Here is a 20,670-nt window from a genome sequence, read left to right on the forward strand (position 1 = left end):
GATCAATCTCTTAAATCCAGTGAACAAATCGAATCGTGAATAGGGCAAAAACACGGACCCCTGGAAACATCAGAAATGGGATCAGGTGCCTAGGAGGAGTAAGCATCCCTTGTCGACCAGCCACGCCCACCCTGAACCGTGTGTAATTGTCAGGCTCCGGGGCTATAAAACTTAAATTAACTCACTATTGATCTCAGTCTCGCTTTTCCACCATAAATTCCTTTCGTAAAATTGAGACTGAGATCAAAAGTGAGCTCTTCTAAGTTTTATGGTGCCGGAGCCAGGTATACGGAGTACTCCATAGTCTAATTAAGTATAAAAGCAATGGTCTAAAAACTGGTATGAAATATGTCGGTCAAAATACAACCCAACGATAGGTTGTATGGACAAACATGGCCATTGTAACGACCGTAGAAGTTGAAAAAAGGCTGTCGTGACTTTAAACGGGATTTTTGAAATCCTTGTAACATCAACTTATTCAGTAGCTTTCCTCGTTTTTAAAATTGATCGCAAGCTGTTGTCTATGATATCAGAAAAAGTCTAGTTTTCAATTTATCGTGAGGAATGCTTGTGTAAGGAATAGAAAAGCCATGTTTTGATGTTACTGACTTTTGAACAAAAATTGTGATTTTAAATTTTCTAGAAGTTCTTTGGAGTTTTAGAGAATTCACATTTGATTTACACTACTTCTTGAATATGCTGTGGCACAATACATCTGAAGTTTCTCCTTTGCAACAGTTCAAATTTCTGAGTAAAGGTAAGGACATGGTAGAGCAATCGCTGGACCTGGCTTTTTATGGATTCCTATGAAATTTCATAAACCAGTACAGGTAGGGTAGACTCACTTTCATTGACTGGAGGCATCTTTACACTACGCTTAAGTACAAGCATACAAATAAAGGTGTTTCAGGTAAGGTCATTTGATTCGGGGGTTGGGGGAGTGAAAATAATTCCCCCACCCTCTGAATCTAAAGGTCATCCCTAAGATTGGGATCACAATGAACATTTTAAATTGGCATAATAATGCAAGTGAAATTATTGAAAAGGATCATTTCATCAAACTCAACAATGATGCTTTGTTTGTAATATATCCGAAAAGCTGTATGCTGTAATTTTCCTCAAGAAGGCAAAAGAAATCCTTTTTATTTTAGCTTTTTATTTTTTTTATTCGTATCTTTAAAAGATTTCAGTCAATGCATACATATAAACAGTGATAGTATGTATTTTTAAAATACAAAAAAAGTGATATGAATTATGATTGATAAATGACAATGCATTGAGAATATGATCATAGTTGTTTTTTTCTTTCTAAAAAGAATAATGTTCCTTCATTGGTACTATCAGTCAATTCTTTCATGAAAAATGCTTATATTACTTTTAATAAGCAATACTTAGTACTAATACAAGCTTTAAACTCTTTATGCATAGTAAGAATAATTTTAGATTTCAGAGACAATCACAATTTACAAAGAAAAATATTCTTCATCTTTGCTACACTCTACAAATGATTACAGTAAAACTTGGTTATGAGGAAGTCATTGGCTTCTTATAATCAGGATTCTTTTAATCCAAAATATGTTGACGGCACGACCATTGTGGCGAGTGCAGTTGTTCACTTAATTTTAAGATTCGCCTCTTCAAACTGCACGATACATTTGGAACGTCTAAACTGTGACGTCACATGACGCGTCAAATGTTAGCTACATTTCCATATAAGAAGTTCGAAAAGTGAAAACGTTTAATCTACTATCTGTATGCAATATCCATTATATTAAGGTGAGTTTAATTTTTTGTGAATTTTTAATTGTTGTTACCGCGAGAACGAAGTTAGCAGCAAGAACAACAAGGGTTGCATTGTGGGTCTCAAGGTAACTGCTGAAAAAAATTGTTTGGATCAATGTGCAAAGTCCGAATTTCTCTTCGCCTAGGCATGGCTTTAAGAGCTCGCAGTGATGAGTGGCCTTCGCGCCGCTTGCTGCACTCGCTATAAGAAACATGGTGAAAAGTTGTCAAGGGGATTCCTAAAGAAATCCTTAAAACCAAGATTTCCTTATAACTGAGTTCTTTATAACCAAGTTTTACTGTATTTTCTTTTTTGCTTTTCACTGCTATAAACAGAACTTTAAACCACTTCAAAGAAAAAATTCTTCATAATAGGTATATCTTATCATTAAACTACTATCAAATTTAGAAATGAAATTTGCATCTCTAACCATGCTCTATATACATTTCAAATACAGTATACACGGTTATTTTTGTCTTGTATTTGTTTTTGACTTACTTGCAAACAAATTTTGCTCCACTTTCAATTTGCCACAGTTGTGTAAAAAGGTTTCTACGTCTTGCTTGAATTAGTGATTGTTTGCAAGTGTGAAAGGGCAAAAATAATACTGCATACAGTACTAGAGCTGTACCACTTTAAGGTCTAATTCTTTCAGGAAAACATTTCAGTCTTGACACTTTCTACAAAACACGATGACCATCTGGCTGCAGAGAGCACACATTTGATAAAATTCCTACATTTTAAAACCTGGCCCAAGATATCTGTGACAGTGGGATAAACAAAGCACAGAAATCTGTCACCGAAAAATACCATATGACCAGATAAACTTTTGATGTTTCCCATCCTTCTGAACCCACAAATGATAAGATCTTTTGACCAATGGTGTAGATGGGCTTTATCAACTAACAGCTTAGATGGGCTTTGACATGGGCACGATTCACTGTGGGCAAATGAAACTCTCGCAAGTAGTGTATCAGTACAGAAGATAACCATGAAAATTGTGAAATTTGTGTTCTGGTCATGCATTAAATTCCTAATAAGCTATGAAGTTCGTCATCGTCCATGATTGGTTCCGTATCAGACTCCGCCTCTTTTTCCAGTTTTTTGGCGGGTACGTCTACTTTTTTCACTGAAAGGTCTTTTTTAAGCACCGGCTTCATGATTTCCTCTTCTTCTTTCTCTGGTTTTTCGTCTGTGGGCGACACTGGTCCGTTACTGTCCTCTGTTTCAAGGTTGTTGAGTGTGTTGCTGGCCATTATGGCCTGGATCCTAGCATCAAGGTCTATTCGCTCCTGATGAAAAAAAAATGGAGGTATTTAAGGATCAGTGAAAATGCACATCATCAGGCTAAAACAATCACAGTTTCTGGTTAATTAGGCAGGGGTTCATACTTCCTGGACAAACTCAGGATATTGTTCAAATGTTTTGTATTTTTGTTTTGAAAAATTTCATAATCAGTAAAGTGCTTCATAGTTACCAGTAAAAAGCACTTCTACTTAAAGCGTCCAAGTGATTGTGATGGACACAATGTGGCATCACAGGTCATTGAAACCAAGAAAGCAAAAAAATTTTTAATTAATTTAATTAATTTTTATTGGCAAAAAAATTTTAAATTAATTTTTATCCAATCTTACCTGTTCATCTAATGGATCCTCCTCTTCTTTCTCTGGCGATTGGTTGACATTAGCTTTGGTCTCTTTAGTACTAGATGTTTTCTTGGGGGAAACAACAGGAGAAATGTCCATTGCATCATCTTCTGACCCAGCATCTTGTGAGTCATCATCGATCATTGGTAATGGTAAACTTAAAATATTAGACGTCCTTCTATACGTATTTGTTGGGGGAGAGAAAACAGACTTCTCTGCAACAGGTTCCGTTTTCTTTGATTTATCTGTTATTTCACTTTCCTTTGGTGATGATGTTTTATCTTGTTTTTTGTCACTTTCTGTTAGTTTTTCTTCCTTACTTTCACTTGATTTTACGTCATTAACTTTAACAACACTGTCCGTAGCTGCAATTTCACTGGTTTCACCACTAGGTTTTTCTGAATGATTGGCAGTCTTAGAATCCAATGATAATCCTGGCAACAGAGGTAATTCTGGCCAGCTTTTTAAACTTTTAAAACCGTCTTCTTTATCACTACTGTCTGAGGGCCAGGATTCGAGTTTGGCCACCACCTCCCCTGTTAATTGTTCAATACGCTTAGTGAGCTCTGAGTCACTCGCTGAAGCATCCAAACCACTCTCAGACACACGGTCTAATCCTGGAATAACGTCACTATCCATTCCAAGCCGAGTTTCTACTCCATCTGTTGTGTCATTCATATTGGATGTCACCTCTGAAAAATGTCAAAATTATATAAGTACACATGTACTTGCATGCACACTACACACACATCATCAGATTTATCTACATACACTGTACAGGTACTTGTTTATCGAGGCATGTATTGATTGTGTCAGAAGGCAGAATGTCAAAAGAGAGATGACATGAGCAATACTAAATACTTGAGTACATGTATAACAAATTTTCAATACATTTGTGAACTTTAGATCCTCAATTTTATTAAGGCCCTCAGTATCAAGGGAATGACAGAAACTTCTAAATTAGTTATTCCTTTTTGTGAACACTATGTTGAAAATTAATCTGAACTTTCTCTGAATATCAAATGAATACATTCAAATATAGACGAAAAGGACCTAAAATCTAAACCTTCAATAAGAGTTAGTACAGTGGCACCAGAACCTGAAAATGTCAAATCCATTAGATTTGTCACAGTGATATTGAACAGTCCATATCTTATGTGTAGGAAAATACTGGAGGAGCAGGAATTTTTGTTATGATAAAATTTAATAAATTTGTGCTCTAAAACGATTTTGGTGCTATTGAATTATGTCATTTCAAAAATAACCCTACTGAATATACATGTATAACCAAATAAAAATTTCATTTCGAATTTAATAGACGACTTTCACATTTACAAAGTTATTTCCCTTTGCGGGGTCAATCTGGGGTCAACCGGCACAAGATACTGTTTTCCCTCTATACCATTACCAACTTTATGGGGCAATGTCTTACAAATGAAATCTGTATGGATATGTTTGTTAGGTTTTTTATGTTGCCCCATACTATGGCAATACAAGAACGGATCAAAACTGTCCGATAGCATTTAAAGGTTAAAAATATTTACAGGTAAGTTACAAAGGATATAATGAGAAAAATGAGCATTATGCCGGCAACGGGAGATAACTCTTACGAATGTGAAATTTGTCTATTTCTTTGATAAATGTTATCAATAAAACATGAAATGAAATTCAATTCACAACAAACATAGCAGTTCTCAATGTTGATATCTCAAACTGTTAGACATCTTTAAGTTTTTTTTTTCCCCAAATATAATTCCATAATCAAAAAGTCAAAGATTTCCAAAAGTAAACCCATACTCTATATGCCCAGGATTGACTGTGCACAACAAGTAATGTAAATCATACTGCTATACCAAAATTCAAAAAAAAAATTTCCCATGAGTCTCGTATTCTTACTAACCTGCTGCTCGAGATATCTCATTTTCCTTGTTTTCCCGTTCTTTGGTTTCAGTATTTTTGTGTTTTTTATGATGATGTTCCATTATCTGAAAGCAGAGATTTCAAGATTCAAAACTGCATAACAATGGAAATTTTTTTAAAAAAAATTAAAGTTGTTTTCCCCAACATTTATACTAAATGCCACCCAAAAATTGCATAATCAAGAAAACTTTTGCAATGTCTCAATTTTTGGTTCAATAGAAGAATTAAAGAAAGTTCTGGGGAATGTTTAGCTGTAGTAGTAAAAGAAACATGTACTGTATGTCAGAAACACGTTACTATTCAATTCTAGATGCCAAGGGTTAAGGTTATAATTCCTCCTTTCACCCACATAAAATTTTTTCTTTCACACCTACGATTTTCAAAGAAATCTAATTTCTAATTAAAATGCACACAATTTCTGCATAATTTATGGCCAAAACATGCTTTTGAACTTGAAAATTTTTTTTATTAAAATAAAAGTCATTTATCCCCTTTTATCAGAAGGTCAACCAACCTTAAAGGTGCTTGGACACAGATTTGAAGTTAATATTTTCTCAAATTTTCTGTAAAATTTCATGACTTATATGTTGCTATAGCATTTCATACTAAAATATAATAAAAATCTTATTTCATCTCGAAGTTATTGAAACTTCAAATTTCTGGACGCGTTTGATTGACACATCCTTGCACTTTCAACAAATTTTAATTTTATTCTTAACACTTAAGAAAAGTGGCAACTTTGTTGTGTATTAATGAAAAACATCAAAACTATAATCCAGAAAATTCAGAGTAGAAATGTTCGAAAGCAAAACCCACTCACAGTATTGTCAGTCTGTGCTCAGTGGTGTGTGCAGACTTTAACAATTGAACACACCTGGTGAATCGTAAACATTAACAATAACAGAGCTCGTGCCCTGTTTACAAAAACAGTTTACGTTTCACGGGTGTATTCAATTTGTTAAACTCTGTACACAACACTGAGCACGGGCTGACGATATTAGTGAGAGGGTTTGCTTTCGCACAATTCTACTCTGAATTTTCTGGATTATAGATGTAATGTTTTTCATTAATACACAACAAAATCGCTTCTTTTCTTAAATATTAAGAATAAAGATAAAATTTGTGAAAGTGCACGGATGTGTTAATCAAACGCGTCCAGGAATTCATAGTTCCAACAATTTCCAGATAAAATAAGTTTTTAATTATATTTTCATGTGAAATGCTATTGCAATATATAAGTCGTGATATTATACAGGAAATTTGAGAAAATATTAACTCCAAATCTGTGTCTAAGCACCTTTAAATATATACACAGATGCGTAATACATTACATACTGTATTATGTTCTCCATCTCCCTGCAAGAAGAAGGCCTTGAACTTATGGTAGATAACCTCTGCCTTCAACCGGATCTTTTCACTGCCTTTATATTTCCTAAGCTGTAAAATAAAAATAAAATTCAAAATAAGACCCAAATTAATGCATCTGTAAAAGATCAAATATAGGAACCCAACATACATGTACCTGTAGATGTATATTCTAAATTTAAATGGGACATAAATCACTCAATTTGTATTAAATAGGGGCAAGTTAAATTATTATTTCTTTTTACTTTGAGAATAGTTATGATTCCAATTTTTTAATATTCCTTTTCATTCTGATGAACCATTTGGTTTGGTTTTCACCACTCTGAATGGTTTTCAAGATAACTTCACACCTGTACGGTTTACATTATTGTTTCAACTTTATAATTTTGTTGTTTTCATTATAACTTCTTGATGGTTTTCATCAAGATGAAGATGGTAACTTACATGTACCATTTTGATGGTTTTCATGGTAACTTACTATTTGATGTTATTCATGGTAACTTACCATTTTGATGGTTTTCATGATGTCAGGGTTTTTCTTCAGCATGACCTGATTAACTGGCAGAGCATCCAAATCCTCCATAATGGCCAGACACTTGTCCACATCCTTCAATAACAGCATTGAAAATATTAACAGCTTTTATGCATTCTTGGGGTCTTGACTTCTCAGGGCCTTTATAAACCAGCATGTCAAAATGCTAACTAGAACAATATTTACAACTTTTTAACAATCTAAGCATTTTAACTGTTCAGACTGAAACAGTATTTTTCTGTCTACTTCCAACTAACATGTTGTTTTGTTTAACTACTCTCCGAGGCAAGAAGCAGCTCCTTCAATATATTTCAGTAATTGTAGTGATGATTACCAGCAGGTGTCCACTATGAGCAATGAATGTAGATCACCAAATTTTTATAAAAGAGTCATTTTTTATTTATTAGAGAGACATAATTATCATGAATTTTGGCTATTATTTATATAATCTTTTATAATGATAAAAAATATGTGTGAATTAAATTTTCTGAATTAGACAGCCTCTAATAAGTACATAAAAATACAGCAAACAAAAAAAAATGTTCCGTATGTTATACATCAAGTTAGGTCTGGAGATGTGACACTTACTGTTGATTCTTTCTGAACACACAATTTAATCTCATTGTCCATAGCACTTAATATTCCCTCCGTGTGAATAACTGAAATACAAATAACAAATCTGTTGTGAATAACTGAAATACAAATAACAAATCTGGTTGTGAATAACTGAAATACAAATAACAAATCTGGTGTGAATAACTGAAATACAAATAACACAATCTGGACAGGTGTGAATAACTGAAATACAAATAACAAATCTGGTGTGACTAACTGAAATACAAATAACACAATCTGGTGTGAATAACTGAAATACAATAACACAATCTGGTTTTCACAGACAATAAACTTGTCATGTTCATCAGTGCACAGATTAAGAGAAAAATGGAAAGTACATTTAAATTGTAAAATGATTCACCAGACTGGAAAAATGTACAAAACTAATTAATCTTGACAGTCATTTTTCCTATAATCATTAATGTGAACATTAAACTTTGAAAAACTCTAAAGTTATGATTCTATTAAAGAAACTTAAATCGATCAGCAGCTGCATGTTGATCTATCAGAAATTACTTTTATGTTGTTTTTCTTTTGTTTCATTTTTTTCTTCTTTTTTTTTTTTTTTTTTGAGTCACTAAAATCTACTCAAGAAAATGCCCCCTCTAATATTTTCTTGTAATTGTTGATTGAGGAGTTTTAAAAACACTGTACCACTTTTCTTTTTTCAAGAAATGGAAATTTTGGTGTGTAGAGTGTTTGGACTTTTTAGCCTTAAATGAAAGACACAGACACACACAATTACTTCCTTTAATTCAGCTTTTATCTTCATTATGAAACTTATCACTTACAGCTGATTTTTTCTTTTTTCTTCTGTTCATATTTTTCTTTCTTTTTTCTCTCCTTTTCCTCTTCCCTTTCTTTGCTGCAAAAACAAAAATATAATACTTTTCACACTTATTTTTTTTTTCTTTGAGGTACCTGTGTAGTCTATAAATTTCAAAACATCTGTTTGTTCTGTACTTTATAATTTTATTATCAAAACAAAACTGTACTTTATATCAGTCTAAAGCCAGCTCATCTCCCCTTGTTAAATTATTAATGATCCATAGTAATCAATTTACTAATGATCTTTTTTTCTTCATACAGTGGCTGCAACGTTATTGTTGACAAATCAATCATGTAGAATCGTTCGTGTAACGTGCGAGATTGTGTAAATTTCGTTTTGTAAGTTTTTATCGGAATGTTATTTGTTATACAGGCATTTCACTTGTCTGTTTTCTTTTTTTTTTCAATCCAAATAAAATAAATGAAGCGTGATCTACATAATTGAAAGCAGAACGAACTAATTATCGCTTGGAAATAAGCAATATAGTAAGTCGTACAATATTGTGTTCTCGTCAAATAGCGTGGTTTTTTTTGTGATAAACCATACTTAGATGTTTAAGGATTTTTTCTCTGATGTTAATTATGTTTACCGCTAATCATGGACAAGATTTTTTTTAAAATCAATAGATCAAAAATAGATATTTTTACAAATAAATAAATAAATAAACAAATCTCTATGCTTACATAAATATTTAGTCTGCGAATGTACATGTACACGACATGATTGTCATGGTTTCCTTCATTAGTGTTTATCTCCAGAGCTTACTTTAATCGTGCGTGATCGTGCGTTAAGAAAATAAAAAATAAATCATTTGTAAAACAGTTGTTGGTTTTAGAGATTCACAAAAGGAAATATGGTTATAACTCATAAAATAATTCATTTCCATGCAATTTTTTTTTCAAACTTATCCCTTTCTGTATATTATGAAATCCAATTCAATCAAAACTCACGGTCCACCTACATGTGCATGTACATCTTCTGATAGAATGAAAAAAAAAAAATTTTCTTAAGTCGGAGAATTGTGTAAATAATTATTTGTATTCTAAAATAATAAATCTTACATGTAATTAGTTCCAGAAATATCAATTTCTATTTTTTTTTCATTTTTCAAAGTCGATGAAATAATATCAATAATTATTTGAAATCTAAAATACATATAAGTATTAAGCCTTATTTTCTTTTGAAAATATCAATTCCTAAAGAAATTGAACCATTCTGTGTGAAGAATCGTGTGTTTGCGTTAGCAACTGTGTAAAATCGTGTAACGTGTAGAATCGTGTGCGTGAAGGATCGTTCGTGTAACAGATTTTATTGTGCGTTAATCATGCGGAATCGTTCGTGTTACGTGATCGTTCCTGTAAGTTGTCAACAATAACATTGCAGCCACTGTACGTATGCATATGCAGATGAAAAATGTATGTCTTCATATGACAGTTAATAAGCAACAGATCGAAATCATTTTTCTAATAATACCAATTATTTAAAGAATTCTAGCATTAGTACTACATAAACACATTCCTCTCCCCCCCCCTCCCCCCCAAATTTAAATCACTATTTTGACTGAGGTATACAAGTCAACCTATTGAGTTGACTTACATTTTCCGCTCCCTCTCCCTTTCTCTCTCTTGTTTACGTCGGCGTTCCTCCTCTCTTGCTCGTCTGGCTTCCTCTCTGGCAATTTTAGCTTTCTTCTCATTCTCAACGTCTTCCTTCTATTTGACAAGACAAAAGAGAAACTCCTACTAGAAACATCAAGAAATTCAGCTAGGAACATCAACATTAAGCACGTTCAAAGACAAACTTAAAGTAAATCTGTAAATAACGGTAACACACTTATTACATACAGTGTAGACTTATATTCCCCCAAATCAAACCAAACTGCATAGGTTTGATCTACAGAGGGACAAAAAATATTACTTTGTTTTTCTTTTAAAAAAATCAACTCTCCTACAATTTTGTTATTAACATTTTTCCTTGCATGAATGACAATAGACAAGATATACTCACTGATTTCTCTTTCTCTTTTGGGCTTTCCTCTTTCGGCTGTTTAAAAAAATACAAGTTTTTCAGGTAATAAATCAATATACATGTAAATAAAAACAAATAGAGATCCTTAAATGTCAAAAAGTACATGTAAAAAGAGAAAAAAAATAATTTATTAACATTTACCTCATTCACAAAACAACTAATATTTACCTCATTCACAACATCCTTTTCCACCTTTTCCTCCTCCACCTTGGATTCTTCCTCCTTTCCCTCCTCCTTTTCCTCCACCTTTTCCACCTGCTCCGTTTCCTCTGTATCTGACTCTATCACTGGTTTCTTGGGGGATTTCTCCTCCTTGCTGCTCTCCTCTGTCTTCGCTTCCTCTGTGGATTCACTCTTTTCCTCCTCCATTTCCCCCTCCTCCCCTTCCTTTGGCTTATCCTTCTCTTTCTTTTTATCCTCTTTTTGTTTCTTTGCCTCTGGCTTCTCTGATTTCTTTTTGACATGTTTGGAGGGCTTCGGAGTACTAGACTGATGTTCCTCATCTGTTGTCTAAAACAAAGTGTAAGAAATTGTAATCCTTATCCATGAATTTTCACAAAAATGCTGAAAGAGGATAAGTCTATAATCTAAAACTGTCTTTATCTTACAGTAAAACATATTTCATTGGTATTTCTCCATTTTGCCACTTTCTCACTTCAAAAGACTGGACACAACAAAAAAGGATCAATTAACCTCGATACATGCAGGTGTTGAGAGAAAGGTCTACTTAAAAACCATTGTTTGTTGAGCACTGATACATGCAGGTATTGCCTGAGAAATGTCTACTTAAAAACCACTGCTTGTTGAGCACTGATACATGCAGGTGTTGTGGGAGATGTCTACTTAAAAACCACTGCTTGTTCAGCCCTGATACAGGTGTTGCATGAGAAATGTCTACTTAAAAACCACAGCTTGTTGAGCACTGATACATGCAAGTGTTGTGTGAGAAATGTCTACTTAAAAACCATTGCTTATTGAGCACTAATACCTGCAGGTGTTGTGTGAGAAATGTCTACTTAAAAACCATTGCTTGTTGAGCCCTGATACATGGCCTTGCTTGTTAAGCCCTGATACATGGCTTTGCTTACCTTGTCTTCTTCCTTCTTTTTCCTGGACTTCTTCTTGGGTTTCACCTCCTCCTCCTCTTCTTCTGCATCCTCCTCCTCCTCCCCCTCCTTCTCCGCTGCCAGTCTCTGTTCTGCTCTGATGGCTTTGATTCTCTCCGCCTCCTCTTTCTTCCTCCTGTGCAACGATATCCTTTATTTTGTAATCATTCATTCATCAACTACTTATTAATTGGGGGAGTAGGGAAATGAGGTGTTTCTTAAAGGCATCAAAACAGATGAAGTAAAATAAAATTCATTCTCACCTTTTTTTATTTATTAAATTTTTTTTTACTAATAGCATTCAATTTTAATCAGCAGTCAAATTATAATTTCTCTGAAAATAAAACTGATGTATTCATATTCAATACTTAATTTATTTGGGGATTTAAGGAAATAAGGTATTCTTCAAGGCATAAAAACCCCATAAAATAATATTCACTCTCACCTTTATAGCTTATTGTTTTTTGTTTTTTCACTTATGGCATTCAATTTTAATCAGCAGTCAAATTATATCGCCTCTAAAACTTACACCGATTTCATCATCTTTGGTCATCTGACAGAACTTGTGATACAGAAACTTACTTTTCCTCAGCTTCTTTCAGTTTTTTCTCCATTGCTTTCTTCCTTTCTTCATCTTTTTTCTTCCAACTGCTGACCTCCTCATCAGAATCACTATAGAAACAAATTCTTCCTTATTTAACAAGTAAAAATGTACATACATGTATTTCCTTATTGGTAATACAAAAAATCATGTATTTTGTGTACAATTGTCAAAATTTTGTTGAAATATCAATAAATTTTTTTAGATTTTACATGTGTACACACGGTGCTATTATTTTAAAGATTCTACAGCCAGTTATCAGTGCAATGCTAAAAGCATTGTGTTTCGAAATGTTCTTCAGTTAATTTAAAATGATCAAAGTTACTCAGAAGACAAACACACAGACAAAGTGACCACTGACATACCTGTCACTGCTTATTTCACTGTCACTGGATACAACTTTGTTGGCAGCTTTCTTTTTTCCTCCAGTTGAAGGTCTTCCTGCAATTTAGAATTTCATCCAAAAATTGAACAATCATGTAATATTGACATATATATAATGCACAAATAAAAAAAGGAAACAAATATAGAAATAAGATGTATGTGTCTTTATGAATCACAATTGTTCTTAAAAGTGCCAAAATATAATGTGACAAATTTTGTCCAACTAGATTTTTCTTAATTAGTGGCTCCCGCGTGGCACAGTGGTTAGAGTGTTTGCTCTTGAGTTGCTGCGTAAGGACTTTATTCTTATGTCGTGGGTTCAAATGCACTGTGGGACATGGAGACCGGTCCTTCGGATGAGACCGTATAAACCGAGGTCCCTTGTCGCAGTAGGAGCTGGCACGAAAAAGATACCTCACTGCTCAATGGCCCTGATTGCCGAGTATAGGTAAAAATATAGAGCCCTCCACCGGCAAGTGGTGGCTTCTCCATATGAGTGAAAAATTCTTGAGAGGGACATTAAACAACAAACAAACAGACATAAAATCAACCCCTACCCTTTCTGGGTGTGGTGGTGGACTTCCGTTGCCTGGCAGGTGCTTTCTTTGGTTTCTTCTCCTTTTCCTCCGTTTCCTCTTCACTTTCCTCGGATTTCTCATCTTTTTCTTCTCCACTCTCCTCTGATTCTGCTGCTTTCTTGCTGGCACTCTTTCTCCCTCTTTTCTTTGGAGGTGTTTTCTTTTTTGATTTAGAGCTCTCTTCCAGTTCAAAATCCTATTTGAAAAAAATTACATCAAAACTTTCATATGGTGCTACACTTCTTCAAATCTAGTTTTATCTGCATTTTACAGTGTACCCCTGGTATTTAAAAAATAACAGTTGTCCTTCATATACAGTAAAACACAATTAAACTAAGTGCCACAGACTGACAAGTTTGATTTGTTATAAACGTAATTCTTTATATCCGTTCAGTTCACAAAACATTTTCAAACCACTATGAATGGAAATCACTTCATTATAAGTGTTAATTCATTATAAGCATATTTACTATAACTATGTTTTACTGTACAAGTACCTCATCCTCAGGATTATCTGAGAAGGGACCTGTTCACTATAACTGTGTTTTATTGTAACATTCCTCATCCTCAGGATTATCTGAGAAGGGACCTGTTCACTATAACTGTGTTTTACTGTAACGTACCTCATCCTCATGGTTATCTGAGGAGGACCTGTTCACTATAATTGTGTTTTACTGTAAAGTACCTCGTCCTCAGGGTTATCAGAGGGGGGACCTGTTCACTATAACTGTGTTTAACTGTAAAGTACCTCATCCTCAGGGTTATAAGAGAAGGGACCTGTTCACTATAATTGTGTTTTACTGTAATGTACCTCATCCTCAGGGTTGTCAGAGGGGGGACCTGTTCACTATAACTGTGTTTTACTGTAACGTACCTCATCCTCAGGGTTGTCAGAGGGGGGACCTGTTCACTATAACTGTGTTTTACTGTAACGTACCTCATCCTCAGGGTTATCTGAGGGGGGACCTGTTCACTATAACTGTGTTTTACTGTAAGGTACCTCGTCCTCAGCGTTATCAGAGGGGGGACCTGTTCACTATAACTGTGTTTTACTGTAAAGTACCTCATCCTCAAGGTTATCAGAGGGGGGACCTGTTCACTATAATTGTGTTTTACTGTAATGTACCTCATCCTCAGGGTTATCAGAGGGGGAACCTATTCACTATAACTGTGTTTAACTGTAAAGTACCTAATCCTCAGGGTTATAAGAGGGGGGACCTGTTCACTATAACTGTGTTTTACTGTGCCTGTACCTCATCCTCAGGATTATCACAGGAAGGACCTGTTCACTATAACTGTGTTTTACTGTAACGTACCTCATCCTCAGGGTTATCTGAGGAGGGACCTGACTCCTCTTCTTCCTCCTCATCTAAAAACTCCTCCTCCTCCTCATTCTCCTCCACCACTTTTTCTTTCTTGGCTCTTTTAGCTGGCTTACCCTTTAAAAAAATCATCAATCATGGCAAATATTTTGAACACATAATATGTGAACATTAATGCCATTATACTCCCCAGTAAGAGCCCATTCTGATAAGGTGCCCCTAACTTATTATTCAATTTATTCACACTTGGTAAAACTTTAAGCCCTAGAATCAGTAAAACTACATGTACATGTATATGTTTGTCAAATTTTAAGCTTAACTCTCAGTAAAATACTCATTATTCAGTACAGTAAAACTTACCCCTGTGGTGGCCTTCTTCCTTTTCTGGGCTGGTTTTGGTTTAGCTTGCTTCTACAAGACACAAAGACAACAATTCAGTAACTCATTTTATTTTTGACCTTCACCTTTCCTGTATCTCAAACAAGTATCCTTCTCATCACTACTGTTTCCTCCTAGGCTAGATACATCGAAACATGTTTTCCCATACCATTATATTTCACTTCCCTTTGACACTTTTTTTTTTTTTACTTCTAGTATGCCATTTCTTCCAAAAGATTTACCTTCCTTATTTCTGAAAGACATGTATCACCACCCATAAATATGATTCTAGTTTTCTTTTTAGCGTAATTTTCTCTTTGCTCTGGTTTTTAATGTCAATGACCTAAATCTTCTCAACCCCCACCCCCCCTTCCTTTCCCAGCATGCTCCCTTACTTCGACTTCTTTCTGAAACTTTTTTTAATTTGTTATCCCACAGAATATCTTTCCTTTGATAAGTCTCTTTAACTTTTTTTTTAAAAAGATTTCTGTATTTTTTTTTTCTTTTTGGGGGGTGGGTGGGTGTCTCCTCACCTTTTTCCCCTTCAGTGGTTTTTCATCTTCATCAATGACCATCTCCTCTTCTTCTTCTGCCTCTGGGGATTCTGCCTCAGGTTGCTGCTACAAAAAATGCAACATGCTAATTAAAGTAAAATACACTATACAGCTAAGTGCCAGGGAAAAACAATTCTGTTTTATAAAATGTTATATCTGTTATAAGACATTTTAAAACCATGGGGATGAAAATCATTTCGATGTAGGTGTGAATTTATTAAAAGCCTGTGTTTTACTGTCCCTGTTTTTTTTTTTAATATTTGTAATAAAATAAACAGGCTCAGTAGGAAATACATGTAGTTTTGTACATGTGCTGTATTTTTTAAAAAGTCACAGATCATTTTTTCCCTTTCACAAATAATGTCTGTCATGAACAACAGTTGGCAGCCACGCCAAACACAAGGATTTTCCACTCCACTTTGGGAACAAAGCCTGACCCCTTGGAATTGGAAATTTAACGACATTTGATCGCTTATTAGGAAGTTGTATTGCATGACAATTTTAAGGAAATTAACACAAATGATGAATATGTCTGATCTTTTATTTAACTACCAATCTTAGATTAGGTAGATTAACAGTCTGTCATCAACAGGCCATATTTCTTAAATCTAAGTCATTCCCTTGATTTCAGATGGAAAGCATGCTTGTTTGCATCTAGGTATATTAAATTATTCTGGCCTGGTTAAGTTTATTTTTGTGCATTTGAAAATTGAACTTAGTTCATTTTTTGGGGAAAAAGGGAGGGTTTTTGCAAACGGGAATGGGACCTAAATTTGGTCCTATGGGGGGTGTTGGAAAATCCCTGAAATATAATGTCATTGACAACATATAACAACATCACTGGTGAAAAAATGGGAGTATTCACATCAAGAAAACTTTAAAATCTTTTTTTTGTTATTTTGAATGTTTTGTTAACAGTTTAATGTTACAATAGTTTTTGAAGTTGCAAATGCTTACATTTCCCATGAACACCACAGTTGGGTTGTTTTCAATTTCCCACAATCCTTCATTAAATCCGAGCCTTTTCTGTGGTTTTGCATATTTCTCTTTGAATTTCTCATAGGGGTAAATATCCTTGGGTGCCAGAAATGCTCTGTAAAATAAAATCAATTTAGATGTTAATGCAAAAACACAATTCTTCATTATACTGTACATAGAGAATTATTGCTCCCAGTATTTAGATGAAGCACTAAAAGTTGTATCTAACAGTCGGAGGTGAGACTGAAATCCGTCATTTTTAAAATGACGTTTATTAGTCATAAAATAAAATTTTTATTATGACTTAAACTTGTTATTTTTAAGAAAATGACGAAAAACAGTCATAAAAATTTAGAGTGTTTCTAGAATACCGAGTTACCTCTCTTTGAAAAATGTTAGATCCACCAACCGAAAAAAGGACAAAAAAAAATCGTAAACAAACTTCATTTCTCTAATACAGTTGACTACAATACTGGTTATGTTGACAGTACAAATTTCCCAAGCAAAAATAAGAGTGGAAGAGTTATTTGTCAATTTATTTGCATTGAATAGGAAAGAAGACGAAAATGACGATATACTTTTCTCTACAAGTACGTATTCTTCCAGACGGTGTACTATATGTTTTTATAGGGCTAAAAGCCATGTAAAAATGGCGAATTAGTTCTACCAAAATTTGACATTTTACCGCTAAATAATAACTTTCACCTTCCATGTTGATGTTCTAACGCATGTGGTTGGCAGTATTAGTGACCCGGATGAAATGAAACTTGCGTAAACACTCTTCTTTCAGCGGTGAATTCAAATCTCGCTTTTATTTAACCAGGATAGAAGAATTAAGTTGGAAAAGAAAATATGACGATAGTAAGTCATATTGACAAAAATGACGAAAATACGTAGTTAGTAAATATGACGATTATCCACCATTTTTCAGATATGATGGATTTCAGTCTCACCCCTGACTGTCTAAGATGTGGTAGGAATATCTGTTTGTAAATGCCAGATATTACATGGTATAACATTTAAATTCATGGATAGACTGACAGGTTATATTTTTTGAATTGCATAGTAATTTGTAATAATTTTTTTCCCATGCTAAAGATGATAAAATCACATAATATTTATTTAATTGGAAAATACACTACAATTATTATTGAATTAACATGATTAATATCTGTAGCTTCAGATTAAAACTTAGATCACCACTTCCAATAGCATATTTTATCATGTTTATTTAGATTTACGTTTCATGAGTTCCATAGAAAAAGATAGGAAATTTTCCTTTTGGTGCTTTGTCAATTCCCGGAGGAAGCTTGTCAATCTACAACAGAAGAAAATCATAATTAATTATTATGGCATGAAATACTGGTACTTCAAATTATAATGTCAGATACTGAATGATGTTCATTAGGCCAATAAAAAAATATTATTTGTTTACCGTTACCCAACCAATAGGGCTGTCGTGGTTCCAAAATTTTTCGGGTCGGGTCGGTTCTGTAAATTTTCGGTTCGGTTCCGGGTTTTTCGGGTCGGGTATTTACATCTATTTTAAACCTTAATTTCATGAATTTAACTTGAAAAATCTTTATTTGTTACATTAAATTTACATTGAAAACAAGTCTTAACCATGCGAACGTCTAGACATCGGTGACTTGGCCTACTATTAGCCACAACCTGACCATTCCTGCTCGTTTTGATAATTATCTAATACTTCCGTGACAAGTGTTTTGTCATGGAATGAAGTAGATTTCAGTTGTGATGTTTATTTATCACTGTTATCGTCATCATTCCTTTGTTTTCGACGCCATTTTTTGTATTGAACAGACTCTAATATATAAACCAGACCCGAACCGAAATCCGGAAAAATGGAACCGGAACCGAACAACTTGGACCACGGTTCTCGGTTATTTCGGGTACTCGTGACAGCCCTACCGACCAACCCTAATTTCATGTGCTTACCCCAAATAGTTTAACTTAATTTTTTTTTTCATTGTAAAATCCTGAAAATACATGTCTGTATGTTTCTTTCAAAATTAAGTTAATAGGTCATAAGGTCACTTTAAGTAGCTCTTTTTTAGAAAATTTTGTAAAATGATGATTCTTCTCAATTTTACAGCAAGTGGCTGCTTGTACCGCAAGCTCCAACAACAACATCTGGGCAAAGAGAAAATTCAGACTACTACACATTGATCCATTAGATTTCTAAATTTTCTTAGTAATTAACCTCTGGTCCCACAATCCTTTGCAAATTGCATCTCTGCATCTGCAAACTATATTCTTACCATTAAACAACAAAAGTTCACCAAAAAATAAACTTGCCTTCATATAATAGATATTGCAAATTAGTAGAACAATAGTTATTTCCATTCTTGTGTCTACACGATATATCCAAGTGAGCTTCTGTTTCTGAACAAATCTGTTTCACATTTGGATGTTTTACTAGAAAAAGACGTTAATGGTAATCTAACAACAAAGCTTTATGATAAATGTGACGTCTTTAACTTTTCAATCGTCAACTTCCCTTATTTATGCAGCAATATACCCTTATCACCTGCATATTGGGTGTACATCTCTCTGAATTCAGTTGATTTGATACGCAAGAGCATGTTCTACGTATGAACAATTTCTAAAACGAGGTAAGTTACTAACAAACAATTTGATGAAACAAGAATATCAACAGTCTCGTTTAAAGTCATCATTTCGTAATAGGTTCTCTGGCCGATTCAATGACCTTGTTAGCAAAATTTATACAATCTCTTATTAAGTCATATGCTGACTGACTTTTTCATACCAATTGTTAGGCCATTATTTACACACTAAATTGTTGACGGATTCTTCCTTTATTTACCGATTGTGACAAGGAGCACATGGCGGTATGACCAGTCGGCAGGGGATATTCACTCCTCCTTGGCACCTGATCCCACCTCTGATGTTTTTGGGGGTTCTTGTTTGCTCTGCTCCCGGATTGTATTGTTGTAATGGACTTTGGGCTTGAATACTGTTTGTTATCTCCATATTTCATTAAAATGGTCTTTGATAAAAAATTTGCATTTTCAGACTTTGTTATGGACTAACTACTACTACTAATATTATGTGACATCACAGCCTTGACATCAAATTGTTTTGTGCAGTTTGAAAAGGTGGATCTAAGTTTACATGGTCAGAGTGAACAGGTATCCAGTAATTAATACACAACTGTTCTCGCCCCAACAGTCACACTGTCATCATACTGAGTATACATGATAATTATGAAGGTATTCTGCATTTCAATAGCTTCAATCAAGATATTTTTACTAGTTTATCAATCTATAGACTACATAGCTTATCCAAGAGATGGTGCCTGATCTTAAGAACGTAAATATAAATTCTCCAAGTGAACAGTTATTTCTTGATTAAGAAGGTATTGTCTTTAGCGTATCTTTTATTTTCACAGAACACTGATACCAGCAATATCCTTGGTTGATCACATCTTTACTTTACATTTAATTTAATTAAATGTACATCACAAATGTACGCACATCAACCGCATGGTCGCTAACTGTAGAAGAAATATATGCATTAACACATAAAATTAGCAAGTTGACACTTACCCTAGCTGGCCAATGAGGGTAACCCTTCATTTTGGCAAATATTTTGTCCATTGGTTGGTAATCACTTTTGATGTTAGCCATCTTAAACTTCACTATCGTCAAAAAAATGATAATCAGTGTTCTTAAAAGCCGATGTACTCTACAAACTTAAATGCATAAAACTCACGGTAATGTTTTCACTTGCATTAACACAAGAGAGAGTAAAAAAAGAACGCGTCTAAGCAGTTAAGAGTAATTAACGCCGATTATCGATGAAATATTTTAGGACAAATCTTCACAATGTGAGCCGCCATCATAAATTTTGCGATCACAAATTCACGCGAGACTGTGATTTCTGGCGGGAATTGACTTTTATGACAATTAAGGACGGCAAATGCATTGAAAATCAGACCTTTGAGTTAAATTTCAACAAATAATTACATTAAGTTTATCTTTATGTTATAATTATGCTATCATTTATCTAA

The 20,670-nt window shown here is 34.0% G+C and overlaps 1 protein-coding gene across 1 annotated transcript; it reads right to left on the bottom strand.

Annotated features, from left to right (window-relative positions):
* Positions 1-1,192: 1,192 nt before the first annotated feature.
* LOC133189379 (hepatoma-derived growth factor-related protein 2-like) lies at positions 1,193-20,520 on the bottom strand. The gene is made up of 20 exons (XM_061324760.1): positions 20,207-20,520; positions 17,861-17,937; positions 16,599-16,734; positions 15,621-15,707; positions 15,070-15,120; positions 14,704-14,826; positions 13,367-13,583; positions 12,791-12,866; positions 12,407-12,496; positions 11,807-11,960; positions 10,887-11,228; positions 10,698-10,733; positions 10,287-10,402; positions 8,653-8,726; positions 7,835-7,905; positions 7,220-7,321; positions 6,685-6,786; positions 5,330-5,414; positions 3,418-4,121; positions 1,193-3,075 (listed from the first exon to the last, which is right to left on the bottom strand). The coding sequence occupies exons 1-20, from the start codon at positions 20,285-20,287 to the stop codon at positions 2,809-2,811; spliced, it is 2,991 nt and encodes a 996-aa protein (XP_061180744.1). The 5' UTR covers positions 20,288-20,520; the 3' UTR covers positions 1,193-2,808.
* Positions 20,521-20,670: the final 150 nt, after the last annotated feature.

Source organism: Saccostrea echinata, unplaced genomic scaffold, assembly GCF_033153115.1.
Source record: "Saccostrea echinata isolate AGI-Se365-2 ecotype Australia unplaced genomic scaffold, CSIRO_AGI_Sech_v1 ptg000018l, whole genome shotgun sequence".
NCBI classification, from domain to species: domain Eukaryota; kingdom Metazoa; phylum Mollusca; class Bivalvia; order Ostreida; family Ostreidae; genus Saccostrea; species Saccostrea echinata.

Bases quoted from the DNA above. Each gene is read 5' to 3' on its own strand.
- LOC133189379 (XM_061324760.1), bottom strand. From the start codon at position 20,287: ATGGCTAACATCAAAAGTGATTACCAACCAATGGACAAAATATTTGCC. The intron at 14,827-15,069 runs GTAAGTTTTACT...ATTTTTTTAAAG, and splicing joins GGAAGAAGGCCACCACAGGG to GGTAAGCCAGCTAAAAGAGC. The intron at 12,867-13,366 runs GTAGGGGTTGAT...TCTAAATTGCAG, and splicing joins CACCACCACACCCAGAAAGG to GAAGACCTTCAACTGGAGGA.